We start from the raw sequence: 19,790 nt of genomic DNA, 5'->3' as shown, positions 1-19,790 counted from the left end.
TCTCCTTGAGGAAGGAAACCAAGAAAGTCACAGATAGAGCAGAAAATGAATGATTGCAACTGTAAAGCAACAATGTATACAAAATAATTCTGGCAAAAGCCACAAGCATGCATCCTGTATGAGCAAGAGAATGTTATGTCGAAATTTGAAAAAGTTCACAGATTGTAGTCACCAAGAATCACATGAACCTTTACCACAAATGAAATGTTGCATCATCCTCAACATGCGTAGTTTGGATGGGTGACATCAGACTGTGACTGATAAGAGAAAACAATGAACACACATACACTGACTGTCTCAGTCTCCCTTTAACGTCATAGCTTAATGTTTTTATTGAGTACAGAACTTCAATACAATATTTAACTTTTATTTACAGAGTGGGAGTGATTTGGTGGGTATTTTTTCCCCAGAATGGTATTCGTCACAGGAAATACATGCCAATCTGGGAATTGCTGTCCAGTAAAAAAAATAATAAAATAAAATAAAACTATGCCCAATTTGCTGAAGCACAACATTAAGTACCAACAGTAGAAAAAATACATACATACAATTTGGCCCCCTCAAAAAAAGGAAAAAAAAAATATGTACAAGTCCATCACGCCACATTGTAGTCATTTGACAGCGTGTCCATATCTGACTGACCTTGCTCCCTTTCACACTCTCATGTCAGTGGGGAATGTAACAGAGTCGTATCGTTACCACTGAGAATTGTCTCGGCCATAGATCGAGAACGCATGCCCGTTAGTAAATCGGTAAGGTCTTAGTTTTCCAGCATTGCGGGTGAAGTGTATGAAAAGTCTTTAAACTCCTCCTGATTGATAGATGACATGGGGGAGTCATCGATCGGCGTGAGGGTGGGCTCTTCCCTCGTAAAGTCCGGGTCAAAGTTGTTGACGTCTTCTGGCATTTTCTGAGAAAGACAGCAGGATCATTACAAACATTGTATTATGTCTGCTTGGTATTCATGGAGATGGATGCGCGTGAAGGTGGCCTACTATCTTTGGCTTGAAAGGTGGCTCTATGGCTCTATGATTCAGCAACTCCCAGTCAATGTCTCTGAAAAAGGCTTGGCTGGTCACAGCGATTTCTCCGCCCTCTGATGCTACACAACCGAGGCGCCGGAGTGGGTTTTTGGTCAGGAACTGTGGATACATAAATGTATATGAATTTTAAATAAAAAAGTGGCATCCTACAAAAGGATTATAAGCATGTCATAACCACATTCCAAAGACATGCATGGCAGGTTAATTGAACACTCCAAATTGTCCATAGGTGTGATTGTGAGAATGGTTGTTCGTCTCTGTGTGTGCCCTGTGATTGGCTGGCAACCAGTTCAGGGTGTACCCCGCCTACTGCCCAAAGCCAGCTGGAATAGGCTCCAGCACCCCCGCGACCCTTGTGAGGAAAAGCGGTCAAGAAAATGGATGGATGGATGGATAAAGAAAATTGAACATGAAATTGCAATCGTTCCAAGAGAGCATCTCTTCAACTATAGTGCATCTATTTCAGCTGGCCATATAGCAATTTTTAGTAATGGCCGAACTGGAGTCAGTCCAAGATGACATTCAGTAAGTAAGGCCTCCCCTCCCCACTCACAAAAACACACCCCGTTATTTTTTTTCTCCTCACAGCCCACAATGCACCAGCTGAGAAAAGTTCAGCTTGTTTTAACAGTAACCGTCCCAGCTTCCTGGTGTTGTACACAAAGAAACAATAAAACAGTAAATCAGGTCAAGGTTTGACAGCTGCTCAGGGGCGTGGCCAGAAATGAGAGACAACTTTGTTTTGACTTGCCTTCAGCAAGCAAATGTATTTTGCAGAAGGCTGTCTTGGCTGGAGATAAGGTGCACATCTTAAGGCAGACAATGACATTCAGACTAAGCCAACAAAATGAATGAGCCTTTGACTCCCCAGTGACAGCCCCGAGATAAACAGCAAATCGCTAGAAAGATTAATAAGACTTGTCAAATCAGTTGGTTTCAGTGTCCTGAAATAGAGAGCTCCTATGCCCTCTCATGTATCTAGAGAGTAGGGCTACAAGTTGCAACTAAGGATTATGTTAATAATCAATATCATAAAAAGAAAAATATTCGCTTTATTATATACATAAAAAGGATATTATTTCAAATTGACAGTGCAGAAAATGAACAAATTAATTGTGATTCAGCTACAGGTTTGGTCCGTAATGTATCAGAAAACTGGCAAAAATCATTGTTTGTCAAACAGTAAATGCGTATTTGGCCAGTTTTTAATCAAAAAGGGTATCTAAACAAGCCACTGATCAATTTATTTGATAATTGATTATTTGTCAATTAATCATTGCACCACTAATCTAGAAGGTAACTGGGATCTCTCAGCGTGACACCAAACTAAAAGCACAATTAGAAAACGCATTATTAAATGAATATGATACAGGCTGCAGTCCCCTTGAAATTCAGTTCAATAAGGACCAAATGCTGAAATATTCCAATGTTGTGGGGATGACGAATGAGCGACCACCACTGGGTTTACTTGGGTGAACCTAATGTTGTGACCAGATGCTTTGTTTGTAGAGCCATTCGTCAACCTATAGATAATAACCAATGATGGTTGAAAACTAAACATTCATAATAGACATACTCAATTTAATTGTACAAACAGTATGTCTGAAGGAAAGAGAAAAGATTTAGCTAGTCTCATTATCAAAGCGCGAAGTCAAAAAAATGTGTTTAAAAAGCCTCCACCAGTGCCACCATTATGGCCGTTTGAGTGTCAATTCAGTTGGAGACCACAGATGAGATGACAAACTTTTGGCTACGGTACTTGTTGCCGCACCCCCCCCGTCCCCCCGTCTACGTCAGATGTGTACAGTAATGTTTGTGGCCAAACGGTCCATGCCAGCAGAAAGATCAATGCAATTGCTAATTTCAAATATAAATAAATAAATAAGACATATTTAGATTTTGGAATTCATGAAGATGCTGTATTGATATCTACAGTGCATCTTTATGCTTGTCATTAAAATAATTTGCAGTTATTTGAATTGAGTGAGATTATTCAACAAGACAATCTTGTATACATTGGCAGTACTCCTTACAGATCCAATAGAACAACAGGAACTGTTTGAACGAGAAGCTTACGGCGGATCAACTGTCAGTATAAATAAAGCGACACGTTCAAAATCCACTCGTACTTAAAGGACTTTTTATGTAACATGTGACACAAATGAGCTTAGTGTAGTGATTCATCAAACATGTTGGAGTAACAACACGGGTAAGGGAGGCAGCACAGCCAATGAAAGCAGGACATGTCCACGTTGTTGTATTTATAGCCAGTTAGCTGAGACCGGGCAGTGGACCATGCCTTAATATAGTTATGTAAGAGTTGGTTCAAACAGCTGGTTGGCAGAGCGCTTGTGCGCCTGCCCGCTACTCTGCAGTCAGTGTCCCAGACAGTCTGAAGCGTGACACGTAATAAACCAAACAAAGCAGAACAAAGCCCATTTCGATTGCCGCTCAGCAGAGCTACTCAGGAATGTGGCAAATGGATCCTTTTGTTAATGATCACGAGGCCTAATGTCTTTTCCTGTGAAATGCAGAACACAAACCAAGTGAGAAATTGATTTTCTCTACCATTAGTTCAGCGTGGAAAAACTTCTTAGTCCAACAGATGCAATCAGAGCAGATTAATAACGCCTGCCAAGGACAGAAAGTGACTCGCATCCACTTGGAAGTCAATGTGCCTTCTAGAGAACATAAACAGTAAATAAAGACTCACAGCTTTGAGGATATCCACTGACTCGACACTGAGCCACGGGGCATAAGCAATCTCTTCATTGAGAATAGCCTCAAACAGGTCGTCTTCATTTTCAGCCTCAAAGGGCGCGTGGCCCTGCAGCATCTCGTACAGTAGCACCCCGAGCGCCCACCAATCAACAGAGGCCCCATAAACCATCTCCTGAAGGATCTGTGGGGAAAAAAATGCCACGTCAGCAGACAACAATGATCACGGCCAAGGGAGCCTTACATACTGTATATATGGAAACATGGCGGCCTCCATATCTAAAACATAAAAAAAAAAAGAACTCTCCTTTGGAAGGCACTTGGGAAAAAAATCATTTCATTTCATTACACCTGGTCATTTTTTCATGTCAGATCTAATAAAAGTTGCATGTTTCAGGTGATGTTAAAAAATGCACTCCATTTCAGGGTATTAGGCAAGACCTTAATCTCTCATTATGATGGCCAAATGTGCTAACGTAAAGGAAAGTTCTACCAAGTAGATATTAACCACAATACTGTTTAAAATTGGACCCCACCCCAAGGTTAGCTGGCTTTCTTTTAGTCATGAGAGAGTCGCATCTGTGCTGGGAAGGGGGAGGGCCCGGCATGTGACCAGACCAACTCGTAAGTGTTCCAAGAAGCCATCAGCCATGTATACCTAGCTGTCTTTTAAAAACATTCGATAAGTCTGAACTGACCTCAGGGGCAATGTAATCAGGGGTGCCGCAGAAAGTTCTCGCTCCGACGTCTTCAGATATGCCTTCTTTGCACATGCCGAAGTCTGCTAGTTTACAGTGGCCATCCTTGTCAAGGAGAACATTATCCAGTTTCAGATCCCTGAAAGGCAGCAAAAATTGATTGGAAATTGAAAATCACAGTATTTGCTGTGTGACACTATCATCTTCATGCTGGAGACTGATAAATGTGTAAGAGTGGGTGGCTGGAGGCGAGTCAGTGATCAAAATCCAACAGAAATCCAACTAATCAAAATCTGTAGCGGGGTTGCAAAGGGGAAGGGAATGATTATTTGAGGACCGATTGTCTCACCGTCATATGAGGGATGCCTTCATTCAGATGGCCATGTAGGTAAAAAGAGAAAGTAACATTCTATTTACTTATCTGTCGTTGGAGAATGACCAAACAAAAAACTTAAAGCACTATTAGATTTTAAAAAAGCTTGATATACTGTATCAGGATTTTGCTGCACGTAACTTCCTATATGACAATACCTGAAGCTGCAGCAGCCAGTCTGAGAGGGACCTCATATTATGCCCTGATCTTCTTATACTGGCCTAATGTGTGTTATTTTAGTTGTAGCACGCAACCTCTGAGTGTCCTCTGGAGACAACAAGCATGCCATAACATGCACTGATGGCCGACACAGGTCACACTAGCCAGCTAAATATAACTCAGGTTTTACAGTTAGCCCACATGATGCCCTTTTATCATCATGCACTGACATGAAGCACTCAGCATTGCGGACCTCCTGACTGGCAGAGAACACAAGCACCCAAACACACTGGATGAACTCCAGCAAAAAGCAATTGTGGCGGCAATAGTGTCTATGACAGTAATCTTTAAAGTGGAAGTCAACATTCTTGACAATAATATGTTATACGTGACCTCACATGCTTTTGTGACATTCTGATTAATATTACATTTGTATGAAGCAAAATCTTGCTGTTTTTATGCATCTCAGGGGGGGGGGCATTTTCCTACTTGCTGTCGACTGAAGATGACATCAATGTTGCTCAGGTATCAGGTACCAACCAATCACAGCTCAGCTTCAGAAAACAGGTGAGCTGTGATTGGTCGTTACCTAAGACCTGAGCAACATTGATGTCTTCTTCAGTCGACGGGCATTTTATATCAGTTGCTATCGATATATATATATATTTTTTTATTATCATTTAAAATAAGGACCTGGAGCTTTATTTTTAAATAGAATATTTAAAGGGGAAGTTAACGTAAAAAAAAAGAATTTTGGTCAATAATATGCAGCCCCACAAGTCTAAATACGGTATTCTGGTAATATTGCGTTAGTGGAATATGAGTTAAGCAGCAAACCCCCCCCCCCCCCTTTTTATCAGAAGGCGGCAATTTTGCCACTTGCTGTCGAGTGAAAATGGCATCACAGTTGCTCAGGTCTCAAGTAACGACCAATCACAGCTCCGCTTCAGAAGACAGGTGATCTGTGATTGGTCGGTGCCTCAGCCCTGAGCAACTGTGACGTCTTCAGTCGATAGTAAGTGGCAAAATGGCCGCCGCCTAATATGGATAAAAACGGCTGGATTTTGCTGCTTAACTCATATTCCACTAACACAATATCAACCAGAATACCATATTTAGACTAGTGGGGCTGCACAGAACATATTATTGACAAAAAATTAAGATTATTGGTAAACATATACAGTGAGTATGAAAAAAGTAAGTGAGATGTGTTATTCATACCGATAGATGATGTGTTTGCTATGCAGGAACATGAGAGCCGATGTGATCTCCGCCGTGTAGAAACACGCCCGGGGCTCATCAAATTTTCTAGACTTCTGAATGTGGAACATCAGATCCCCGCCGTTTACAAACTCCATCACAAAGAAGAGACGGTCCTGTACATGATGAGGAAATAACATTTATTTGCACACATACACATAAAAATATACACACACTGGCCCTAGAGAAAAGCTCATGTTATCAGACACGAGACTAAGGTCACTTCAAGGGCATGGCTGCGCCTCATATACTTCGCACGTCTCTAATAGATTGCGGTAGAACTAAATGTGGGTTGAAGTTAGTGGAGTGAGGAAAATATTGATCAAATCCATAAATCTTTCTTTTTCATTACAGGTCGCGGTCGGTATGTAATGTAGAAATAAAAGCAAGGGGACAAAAAGACTGCTGGAGGATGTGATTCACAGGACTGCCTGTCAAGCTTCGTCAGCTGGTCGGACAGGCAGCAAAGCGAGTGCACTGCTGAAAACTTTTCACTGGTCTACATTTCTACATTTAATAACGCTTAGGACTAACACAAAAGCATGTTTATAACTGCAATATGTTGAAGACACAGTCCATGTATTTACCATTCAACAGCTACAATAAGTAATGTAGAGTAATATTTTGATGATGTTTAATGTTTATTTTTTATTTTTTTATTGACATGCAGTGATTGTCAGTGATTTGAGGACCACTTGTCGTGTGGACTCCCTCTAGTGGTAAGCAAAATAATCTATTCCCCAAAGTACAGTCCATTAACTTCTTTCAAAGTTTACTTGAACACAAACGTTGACATGACATGGTGAAACAAAAGCCATTTTACAGCACAGTGCTGTTGTGAATGGGTTCAAGGGAAAAGCGTCAGAGTGTGTCTTAATGCTGCTCTATTCTGGGTGAAATAGGTCAGTGGAGGCTCAAACACCTAAAGAAGATAAAGATTGCCAGGCTGGGAAAAAGAGCTGAGTATACAGTCTCCTCACACCCACTTGGACAGGTTGAAAACTGCCGCCACCTGCTGGACAAATGATGTAATGCCATACTGGACTGTGAAAATAAAAAATAAAAAAACAGCTGTAGTGGTGCAATGTTGCAAAAATTAGAACAATAAAAGTCCTTGTACACAGCAGGGTATTTTTAAAACCAAATATGTCCCTATGTAAAAAAAAAAAAAAGAAATCCATCCACACTGCCTCATTTGTTTGAAAAAACACATCCACATAAATGCACACAAAAATGGAGATGTGTTTTTTTAAGCTTTTTAGATGTATGCCAAGCTTCTATGCAGCAGTAGATAGCCAAATACTGCGCGACTCTTGACATCATTTCGACCTTACGTCACACAAGCACGGACTGTCATTGCACACGAGACATTTTTTATTTATTTAAAAATATATACTTTTAAACAGACAATAGTGACTACATCATAAACGGAGCATAGAGGAAAACAAAGAGGATATATACAAAAAAATAAATAAATAAAAAAGCTCCACTTGGCTTTTTTGACTTGAGGTATGTGTGTGAGTGACGTGTGTAGGGCGATGATGTAAAACTCAGTTTACGGCAGTCACACACAAACGAGGATCCGGAGAAATCCGCAAACCTCCACTTTGTGCCAGAGTTTTTGGAAACCTTCGTTTTTCATATAAAAAACAAAAAAATCCCTGGGGACGTGTCGAATCAATCAATGCAGCAATTTTTATGGGCAATGATGTCATTAACCTGAACTACACAAATACCAACAAACGTTGTTTTTTTTGTCTTCCATAATTACTGTGTAATTTAGTCTGGAACTATCTACAATGAAGTTCAGCAATGCAAGTCAGAGATGTCAGGAAACAGGCAGGTGTGTGTCGTGCAATTTCACTGACCAGAGTCTGGAAGCAGCAGTAGAGTTGCGTCAGGTACGGGTGTAAGCTGGCCAGTGACAGCACTCTCTTTTCAGTCAAGGTACACTCCACATCATCGTCCTGCAAGATGATGTCTTTTTTCAACACCTTGACTGCGAAAACCCGATCTCTGTTGTTGAATCTAGCAAGCATCACCTGCAGATGGAACACGCACGCACGTCACGCACGCCATCAAGTCATTATTGTACACATCCACCCTCTCATCTCTTTCCCACCTTTCCGAAACTACCCTTGCCCAGCACTTGAAGAAATGTGAAGTCTGAGATGCCAAATTGAGGGATCTCTGGCTGACGTTTCTCACTCGTCCTCCTTTCAGAGGGAATCTTGGCTTTTTTTGAAACGACCTATAAAAGCAAAGTGAAGAAGAACAACCAGTACGTTGAATAACAACCACAACGAAGCAGTGTTTAAGTTTACTTGACCAGTTTAAAAAATGCTCATACTCTTGGGATATTTGTTTCAAAGAGTTCTCCAGTTTGAAGGCCCATCTCTTCTAGCTTTTTGGCCAGTTCCACAGTGTTGACTCCACAGTTCTGCGCAACGTTGTTTTTGCATCGAATGTGAACATTTAGTTTACAGACTGGAAAGAAATCACAGAAGAGAAAATGACACTATAGTTGAGTGAGAGACTACTGCCTAAATCCTGAATATGGGCATCTTATCTTACCTTTGCAGTGTAGGCCCTGCCGGACAAACCCCCACAGCAGCGATCCACAGTGGTTACAGAAAGTGGGTGACTTGTAGTTGTGCGGGGTGAACTGGTGAGGGACGTTGATACTGAAGCCAGGGCTTACTAACTGCAAAGGTGACACACTGTGATGTTTAAGAGTTGCTTCCGTCGTTCTGCTTTAAAAACACAACTTCTAAATTTTAAACTTTAAAGGGGAAGGCAAGCCAAAAATATGTTGTATGTGGCCCTATTAGTCTAAACTTGGCATTTCAACGAATAATTGGGTTTGTGGGATATGAGTAGCAAAATCCACCCATTTAAGGGGGCGGCCATTTTGCCACTTGCTCTCGACTTAAAAGGATACTTGTCTCATTGACCTATTTTCAACAGTAAGAAGATAAGATTTAATATATAATTAATGTCATTAACTTAATAATTTTTCATGAACAATTAATACCTTTAAAAACAAATTTTGCCATTTGCTGTTAATTGAAGATGACATCAGTGGTGCTGAGGAAACAGATAAATGACCAATCATGGCTCAGTTTGCTGACCAAACGCAGAAAAACAGGTGCGCAGTGATTGGTCGTTACATATTTCCTCAGCACAGGCGATGTCATCTTCTGTCTACAGCTAGTAGAAAATTTCATTTTTAAAAGGTATTAATTGTAAAAAAAAAATAATGACGTTATCATATTAAATCTGGACAAAATATGAACTTTTTACTGCTGAAAATGGCTCAATAAGTCAATTAACCATTTAAAATGACATCATGGTTGCTCGGGGCTCAAGTAACGACCAATCACCTGTTTTCGAAGTTTGGCCATGTGGTAGTTTTGATTGGTCTTTATCTGAGTGAGCACTGATGTCATTTTCAGTCAACAGCAAGTGACAAAATGGCCGCCCCCCTGAGATGGATAAAAACAGGTGGATTTTGCTGCTTAAATCGTATTCCATGAACATTATTATTATTATTATTATTATTATTATTATTAATAATAATAATAATAATAATAATGATAATAATAATAATGATAATAATAATAATAATAATAATAATAATAATAATAATAATAATAATAATAATAATAATGGGGCTGTATAAAGCATATTACTGTAAGGAATTTTTTGGGCAGACTCCCCGTTTAAAATTTACTCAGAGGTAATAAAGTACATTTTGAATAGTTGCAGTAAATGGGGTTTAAATCAGGTGCCAAGGGAGTGATGGTACCTGTGACCCCTTCATGCGGTGACACACAGTGACAACTTGTTGGTGGCAGCGCTTGTGAACAACACATGTACACACTTCAGGGAAAGAGAAACAAAAATAAGTCAAAATCTGAAGCAAAGCTCATCTGTAAAGAGGATAAGAACATAAGGTCACCTTGACACTGGTAGCCCTGTTTTCCAAAAACACCCCTGGAACAAAAAACAATAAAAACAAATGAAGGTTTACGCAGGCAGCGGTGAATTGTGCTTAACCGACATGCTCACCAGATAAACTCTTTACAGTGAAAACAGAAGGTTGGCTGGCGAAGGAAAGTGGACATGAACTTGTGCCCGTTGACCTGGTGGACTTTCCGTCTCACGGCCCCCTGACGCTTCCTGGAAAACGTTTTATGGCGTTTCTCCGGCACAATGGCTTCTTCTGTAAACAAGACAAACACACAATCAATTGACAAACAAGGAGAGAAGTTCATATCACCGCGTGAGCTAAAAATTCATGTGCATCTTTGTTAAGAATGATGCCCTTTTGATACTTACCAAACAAGTCGAGTCACGCTAAAATTCCCATTGTCAAATTTGTGTATACAGTATGTCTCGTCAAGTCTATTATTAAACAGAGCATACTAAGGCAATGATTCCTAACCTGTGCCATAGTAAATTATCCAATTTCACCCATTTGCTCCCCAAATGATCATTTATTAACTATAAATATTTTATATATAATAAATAAATACTATATATAACATATAGTGACAAGCTTTCCACTAGATGGCAGAAGGTACAATTAACCTGTGCATTCATCTGTGTCCAATCAAATTGGACAACAGAAGAGCTTTGCGCATCATCATCATTTTCGTTGTACAGGTATACTTTTTATGAGATTTAAGTTTGGTGGCGTGCTGTGAGATCTTCTTAATAAAACAAGTAAAATATGTGCCTTGTCTGAATTAAGGTTGTAAACACTGTCTTCGGGGAGTGCAGAGTAGCATACTGTAGCAAAATTATGTCAATGAGTGGATTATAATCAATACTTAAGGACTAGCTGCGTATTATTTAGAAAATGCTGATTGATTTTTTTTTGTGTGTGTAAACAACCAAATGAGTCAGTCAAACCATAACATTTTTGTTAGATATAATGTATTGAAGTGACCTTACCATCTATGAAGGATCCATTAAGCTTAATGTGGATGTAAATTTTGCCTTCAGGCTCCAAGTCCTTCTGCACACAGAGATACAAACAATTTGTGTGGAAACAGCAATTCAGAACTAGACCACAACACTTTATCTTTGCACTGAGGCATAGCAAGAAATGTAATGCAAGTAAATAACAAATCAAATCAATGTGTGATGTGTAAGGTATGTTTGAATGTTTCTGAGGACATCAAGAGCATACACTGTAAAAACTAGGTTACGAAAGTGTGATAAATGTTTAGTTGATTCCCTGAAACAGTGTGTGGTTCCTGTAAGTAGATAATGTAATAGGAATTTAAAACCCTTGAGAGAGACAATAAAGCAGGTCAGGCAGGTTGTGCTGGTTGTGGAGGGCTGTTGCTCAGCTGTGAGGGATGTCTCACTAATGCATCAAGCTCCAGGAATACTATACTCACAAACAGAACTATAAGGACTGTGATTTTTCATTTATTTATATGTATGTATATATATACGTATATATATATATATACATATGTATATACACACATATATATGTATATATATATATACGTATATATATATATACATATGTATATACACACATATATATATATATATACGTATATATATATATATATATATATATATATATATACGTATATATATATATACATATATATATATATACATATGTATATACACACATATATATATATATATACGTATATATATATATACATATATACACGTATATATATATATATATACACGTATATATATATATATATACACGTATATATATATATATATATACACGTATATATATATATATATATACACGTATATATATATATATATACACGTATATATATATATATATACACGTATATATATATATATATACACGTATATATATATATATACACGTATATATATATATATACACGTATATATATATATATATACACGTATATATATATATATATACACGTATATATATATATATACACGTATATATATATATACACGTATATATATATATACATATATACACGTATATATATATATACACGTATATATATATATACATATATACACGTATATATATATATACACATATATACACGTATATATATATATACATATATACACGTATATATATATATACATATATACACGTATATATATATATACATATATACACGTATATATATATATACATATATACACGTATATATATATATACATATATACACGTATATATATATATACATATATACACGTATATATATATATACATATATACACGTATATATATATATATACATATATACACGTATATATATATATATACATATATACACGTATATATATATATACATATATACACGTATATATATATATACATATATACACGTATATATATATATATACACGTATATATATATATACATATATACACGTATATATATATATACATATATACACGTATATATATATATACATATATACACGTATATATATATATACATATATACACGTATATATATATATACACGTATATATATATAATAAAAAATAAAATGAAGGCAAATAAGAACCAAAAAAAAGAAAAAGCAGTAAACATTTTCCATTTAACATTATGTCAACTGTCGAAATACTTTTAAGGCTTAGAGAAAACTGAGACATATCACACAAATTTTCTCCACTTTAAAAACACTAACAGTAAGTGTCGTAATAAAATGTCTGTGGCATGCTTTTCCAGTCTCGTGCAAATCAATCACTCCTCGTGCCACCCCGACCCTCAGGCAGCGCTTAAGTGATCCCCCATCATGACAAATTCAAGTTGTATTTCACTCTCCACTGGACACAAATAAAGCCTTCCCAGTCCCATCATCAATAACTTTGGCGAGAAGTTCAGTTTTTGCAGGTGTAAGCTGCTAGCGCTAACAACACTGTGAGCAAATGCTAATAGTCCTGTGGCTGAACTGTGGGAATGTCTTGAAAATGGCTCTGCAGTCCTATACAAGGCTGGCAAATTCAGAATAACTCCTTTATTGATATTTTCTTTGGAAAGTAGTCAGCTCAAAAAAGGCTTACGGTAGAACTTGGTTGTGCAATTTCACACTTGATGGGAAGGGACTTTTTGAGACTCATCTTCAGCATCTATTTTTAAATAATTTGTCGACACTTAAATAACATCTTAACTGGTTTAATTCAACTCTACTGGGAAATTAGCAACAAACCATCAAATACTTCTAGACCTTATAGTTAATGTGTTGGCATTTTTTGCTAGCTGGGCCTTAAGTGGTGTCTCTGTTTGCTTTAAAAAAAGAAAGAAAAGTTACACCCACTCTCTGGAGAATAGTGACACATTCGTTTGCAGTTGAACATTTTTTGCTTAACATCTTAATCAGCATCACAAAGGAGGAAGTTTGGGGCTCTTTTTTTCATAAGAAGCAAAGGGCCGTTTCAGTTGAGTAAGCAGCATTGACCCCATTGAGGTGCCATGAAGCATCAAGTGGGCGGCAATGGAAAAAGTCAGGTCTAAATGTCATGCTGATAACAACTTGAATATGAGCACATATTTTGTTTTCCTGCCCTAAATAGAAGTGCTTCATGTTGTGTGTGCAACATGAGCACATCAATGGGATGCCCTGAAAGGCTAATCATGAAAAAGAATGTATAAGAGGCGAGAAAAGATGGCAGGCGAGGAGAGAGAGATCCGTGTTGTTAAATGCCTGTCTATCATTGTTAGTTAACATTTTCATCTTAAAGGGGAAGTCAACCTAAAAATGTTTTTGACAATATGTTTTGTGTGGCCTCACAGCATTCTGATTAATATTGTGTTTGTGGATTATGAGTTAAGCAGCTAAATCCACCCATTTTTCTACATCTCGGGGCGGCCATTTTGTCACTTGTCGACTGAAAATGACATCACAGTTGCTCAAGACACGTAGGGCTGGGTATCTTTGTGAACCTAGCGATACGATATGAACATCAATATGATAAAATACAATTTTACACAACCGATACAGTACAATAATATACAGTATGGCCTTAACATCTATATACTCAAAGTAGAATGTGTATATTTCTTCAATAACAAAGTTTGCTTAGAGATTGGAACATCATCAGAATAATAAATTGAGAGATGGTGCTTCAAAAATCTTGCTGGCCATTTCTCTCATTAACTTTCCCCAATCAGATGCTTCCTTCGCATGTAAGTCGCTGGCGGTGCTGGGCCCCCTAGTGCCAGGGAGGAGTATTGACACTCAGAACAAGAATATGAATACAGTATTTTTCTTTATGTATCAATATTTTCAGCACACCTCTAGATACGGCTAACTTTTTTTTTTTCTTTTTTAAAGCTACTGAATGTAGAAAATTTAATTTTTAATCGCTACTGCCACCTGCTGACGAAAAATGAAACCGCACATAACGTTCTTCACATACACACCACGCACATTACGCCACATCCGCAGACAGGGCACGGGAAATTCTAACCCGAATCCAGTCTGAAAACTATTGGCCAGCGGCTTGCAGGAGTATCCATTGTGAGCAGCTAAGGTGTTAATCTACTCATTAGAAGGCATTTCAGTCATAAATGGTCAAATAAAAAGCTTATTGTAAAGTTATTTTTTTGGGGAGGGGAAAGTTCCATATTGCCACTTTAATTGATTTAAATTATTATTAAATTATTTATAATGTAATTACAATAATTATTTTTTAATTTTTTGTTTGACTTCTTTAAAAACTAGCTCACTTTTTGTCCTCCTGCATGTATGTGCATTTCCTGAATAAGAAAAAAAACCACATAATGGTTAACCTATGAAAGGTGTTTGAGGTGCAGAGGATGTGCTGTTGGTTTGGTCTCTAGTTTGATGCCTGAAGAAGACTATGACATTAGATTATAGTAAGTGGAACTACCGTATATGAAACTCCAGGCAGTCTTATTTTTGGTCAATACGACACAGCGTTCAAAAAGAGACTCTCCTATCTACACAATAAATATCCTCAAAGAACAGAAGTAAAACAGCTATGAGACTTACATTCAAGAACTTGGTAGTCTCCCTGTACAGGGTGTGCATAAAATCTGGACACACAGTAAAGAGACGGCAATGTGGAGTGAGTGCGCAAAGTTCACGAGAATCTTGCAATGTGCACCCATGTCTTATAAATATTAATGAAAATCGCTGCAGGACACAGATGTGGAAGGCACCATGACTGGGTTTGCTTTGGGTCCCCAAATGACCATATATGCTCCTTATCAGAGGCTTTTAAACTTGAACTCCTGCATTATGTTAGCAATATACAAAGTACTATTTACTGTATCTTCAATGTATTTTACTATTATGCGATCTTTGTGAGGCCGGACAGACTTAATGCATCTTCTTGAATGGTGTTGAAATGTGTTAACTGCTCATAGAGCACTGACACCTCTCCCCTCCCCCACAACCATTGTGGGTTCCAGTAGGTTTGAAGGTGACATTCACAGATCTATCTGTGGTTTATGTGGAGGTGATGAAGAAGGAAGGGATCAGTGCCGACAAAAAAAAATATTTTTTTTTTTTTGCGACACAGGAAAGCATTGGCAAAGCATTACTTTTACACAAATGAAACTCCTCAACTCATTTCAACAGTTTTTTGGCACCAGAATGCCACGTGATGATTGAGATATATATATTTATAAATATTTGTTAATTATTTATTTATTTATTTTTTTACCAAAAAGATAAAAAACAAAAACCTTAAATATATAGTATAGAGAAAGCGAAATGAACTAAATATTCAGGCACATAGCCTCGTTATTCATGTAAATATAATCATAAATCTGTTGGTTTCGCTTTACTTCCAAGTGTAAGGTCATCCACGCTTCTCGTGAGTCATTATCCAATCTATTCCACTTAATCATGTCGAAAACGTTGTTTTCTCTGCGTCGTCGACTGCGACCATGCTTGCAGTTGAAACTACAAGCCAACTACAAGCAGCATTGAGGAAAATAACGTGACGGATGGACTGTAATTAATTACTTATATGATCAGAAATCAATTGATTTCCTTCATTTCAATACTAATGTAGATAGCGAGAGGCCTTGTCATGTTTTGTTATCCAATTCTAATCCATTCCACTTGAAATTCATTATTACTGATAATCCATTGCATGTTTTCCTGTTTGTTTGCTTGTGAATGATGATAATAATATGATTGACAATAATAATCCTCCACCTATGTTGAATTGTAGAAAACAGCTCGATAAGTGTGAAGCGATACCTACTGGAGACCTGAGTGTAGACAGCGAGAGTCTAACAATCTTATAAAACTCAATATGGATTTAATATTATGAATGTGAAACATGTCAGTAAAGGTGCATCATTTAACTTAACTTGAGAGTAATGAACTGAAAGTGGAGATATTTAAAACAAATTTAAAGCAGGCAGCTATAGCACGTCGTACACAAGGAAACTCAGTCTGCTTTACATAATTAAAAGTACAATATTTTAAAACAAAAAAAACTCAAAAGAACTAAAGACACCTACAAAGTACGGAAATAAACGTTTCAATTTTAGAGATGACTAAAATGAATAAATAAAACTCCACCAATACTTTGGGGCTAAAAACTTTGAAATATCTCAGTCATAGGCATGGTGAAAAGCATAGTTTTTAACATTAAAAAAAAAATATATATATATATATATTCACACTTTAATATAACTTCCATATTTAATTTAGAAGTCATTGAGTAATATTTTCCTTCAAGTCACATATGCACCAAAATGTAACATGTGACTTCAGAAGTATTTGGGAGCAAACAGTTACTGTGCTTTGAGCCAAATTCATGTCATTTGCCTCTGTTGATCAGTTAATAATTAAATGAATGTATCTTAATTGAAAATAATAGACTCACTTTATGACAACACAGCTACCTTTTTTTGCATACAGTTTTTCGTACACTGTAGACAATGTGTACATATATTTTTTGGGGTTAATTTTATTTAAAAAAATGCTTCATGTGTTTGTGTACCATATTAAAATACTGACGAAAATAACACCTCAAGTCATGACTGTAACTTTTACACAGTATTGTTTTCCTTTTATACTGTATGTGTCAATCTGTGCATCTCCTAGGGTGGACGAACTTGGTCCTCGAAGGCCGAAGTCCTGCAGGTTTTTGAGGTTTTCCTCTTCCAACACAAGCTGATTGCAATCAACAGGATCGTTTATCATGCTTATGCAGAGCTTGCTGACAAGCTGATCATATATCAGCTGTGTTGGAGAAGGGAAACATCCCAAACCTGCAGGACTCCAGCCTTCGAGGACCAAGTTTGCCCAGCCCAGCCCAGCCATGTTGTTTGCTTGGTTATGGTGAGAAAACAATGGATAAAATTGACATTGCCAGCAAGAATCAAACATATCATTCTAAAGACAAATTAAAATAATAATAATAATAACAACTAACTAAATAATGGGCTGTTCCCTCTAAATTGTGGGCTGGTCTCTTGAGGTAAAATGGAGGAAAAGTTATAATTAAATAGCACCCTGTGCGCCATTGTTAATATGAACCATGAATACAGGACTTAAAGTAAAGGGCTGCAAATTTGATGAGGGGACAAGGAAACTGCTCCCCCAAAAATATCCTCACTAATGACTTATGACCTTGTTTGAGCCTCTAACTATCCCATATGAAATATTCAAATTAGTCTTTTATTTTATATATATATATATATATATATATATATATATGTATACAGCATAGTTAGTCTTTCTATTAGCATAATACTGCTATTATTGTCCATAGGGGACATTAAAAAAATTGAATAAAATATTAACTATATATGAATAGATAGGTCTGATGCCAGTGAACATTTTGAGCGGTTGAAAGTGAAAAAATATTCATAAATGACTAAGTTATCTCACTTCAAAGGAAATGCCTGATTTTGCCAAAATTACAAGAGTTTTGTGCTATTCAGAAAAATGCCATTGTGAAAAACTGGGCATGCATAAGAAAATTATATTGTTATGACTTATGGACTTATTCAAGCCTCTAAATATGTCATATGAAATATTCAAATTAGACCTTTATTTTTTCCTTTATACAGCATAGTTAATTTTGCTGTTAGCATAATACTGCTATTATTGTCCATAGAGGGCATTAAAAACAACTTCTTCTTTTTTAAACTATATATGAATAGATAGGTCTGATGCCAGTGACCATTTTGAGCGGTTGAAAGTGAAAAAAATATTCATAAATGACTAAGTTATCACACTTCAAAGGAAATGCCAGATTTTGGCAAAAATTACAAGAATTTAATCAAACTATAATAACGCCCAGGTGTTAATATGAACCATGAATACAGGACTTAAAGTAAAGGGCTGCAAATTTGACGAGGAGACAAGGAAACTGCTCCCCCAAAAATATCCTCACTAATGCTACGTCTACCCTTCATTTTGTCTGTAAAAAATACATGAATATTAATAGCAATATGCAGCAGGTGATTTTAGGGCATTGTACATGTACTCACCCATCCCTCGAAAGACTCGCCCGTGTTGGCGGTCCTCATGAGGTCCACAAATCGGATGGTGCAGTTCGCCACAAAGTCGTCGTATCCAATGGGGGTGTCGTTGAAGACGGTCAATTCGACGTGTTCTGCGTCCCTTACGGAGAAGTTGAAGTCCTCGTTGTAGGTCGGCGAGTTGGTTTTCTGCTTGGTGTGAGTTTGACCCATTTTGGTGTCGTCCACCTTTAGGACAATGTACGGGTCTATGTTTGCCGGGGCGTTCTTCAGGAAAATCAACGAGTGACGCCGGTATAAATTGGTCGGTTTCAGGTCCACGGCTTCCCCGATTCGGAGCTGGATGTGGCCGTAAAACTTCATGCCTTGCCACTAGAGACGCTTAAAAAGTCACAAGGGAAAAAAATGAAATCAACAGAAGTTATCAAAGGCGGGATCGAGACGAACAAGAGGACGCCACCGCCGTGTTCATGTTGAGTGCACTTGTTGTAGTTCTTCTGCTCGTTTTAACACTTGACATCCGCCTTCCTCTTCCTTCGAGTCTTGAACACAAAAGGAAGCCACAAGAGCCACACACCGACCGGGACTTACAAGTTCCGCATAACTTTGCCAAAGAAACACCTGCCCGGCCTGTGTAGGGTTGCCGAGAACGTGCCATTCTAGTCACGTGGCACGGTGGGGGTGAAACGAGGGATGGAGAAAAAAACTGCCTCACCTGTCCGAAAGTCATACACCGCCATCTAGCGGCTATGGAAGGCAGGATTACTACGGCGACCAAACAGGGGGTGAAACGAGGGATGGAAAAAAAAACTGCCTCACCTGTCCCAAAATCATACACCGCCATCTAGCGGCTATGGAAGGCAGGATTACGACGACGACCAAAACGTCGCGGTACATTTGGTGCAAAACCCACGTCACTGGAAAGCAGCAGAAAAAACACTTGTGACTCCTAGTGGCGACTTCTTTGACTACAAGTTGTCATTTCTACAAGTACAAATCACAACTTTTACAGATACAAATTTACACTTTCAGTACAGGTACAATTTTTTTTTTGTACAGGTACAAATCAT

The 19,790-nt window shown here is 37.6% G+C and overlaps 1 protein-coding gene across 1 annotated transcript; it reads right to left on the bottom strand.

The window, feature by feature from the left end:
- Positions 1 to 307: 307 nt before the first annotated feature.
- prkcha (protein kinase C, eta, a) lies at positions 308 to 19,397 on the bottom strand. Its single transcript, XM_077555642.1, has 14 exons — positions 18,730 to 19,397; positions 11,211 to 11,274; positions 10,323 to 10,476; positions 10,213 to 10,247; positions 10,060 to 10,133; positions 8,826 to 8,955; positions 8,602 to 8,738; positions 8,374 to 8,502; positions 8,120 to 8,293; positions 6,213 to 6,367; positions 4,460 to 4,598; positions 3,757 to 3,945; positions 996 to 1,142; positions 308 to 910 (listed from the first exon to the last, which is right to left on the bottom strand). The coding sequence occupies exons 1-14, from the start codon at positions 19,081 to 19,083 to the stop codon at positions 761 to 763; spliced, it is 2,031 nt and encodes a 676-aa protein (XP_077411768.1). The 5' UTR covers positions 19,084 to 19,397; the 3' UTR covers positions 308 to 760.
- Positions 19,398 to 19,790: the final 393 nt, after the last annotated feature.

This window comes from Vanacampus margaritifer, chromosome 1 (genome assembly GCF_051991255.1).
Source record: "Vanacampus margaritifer isolate UIUO_Vmar chromosome 1, RoL_Vmar_1.0, whole genome shotgun sequence".
In the NCBI taxonomy this organism is placed as follows: Eukaryota; Metazoa; Chordata; class Actinopteri; order Syngnathiformes; family Syngnathidae; genus Vanacampus; species Vanacampus margaritifer.
The sequence above is the reverse complement of the archived record's forward strand: the minus strand, read 5'-3'. Positions and strand labels throughout refer to the sequence as shown.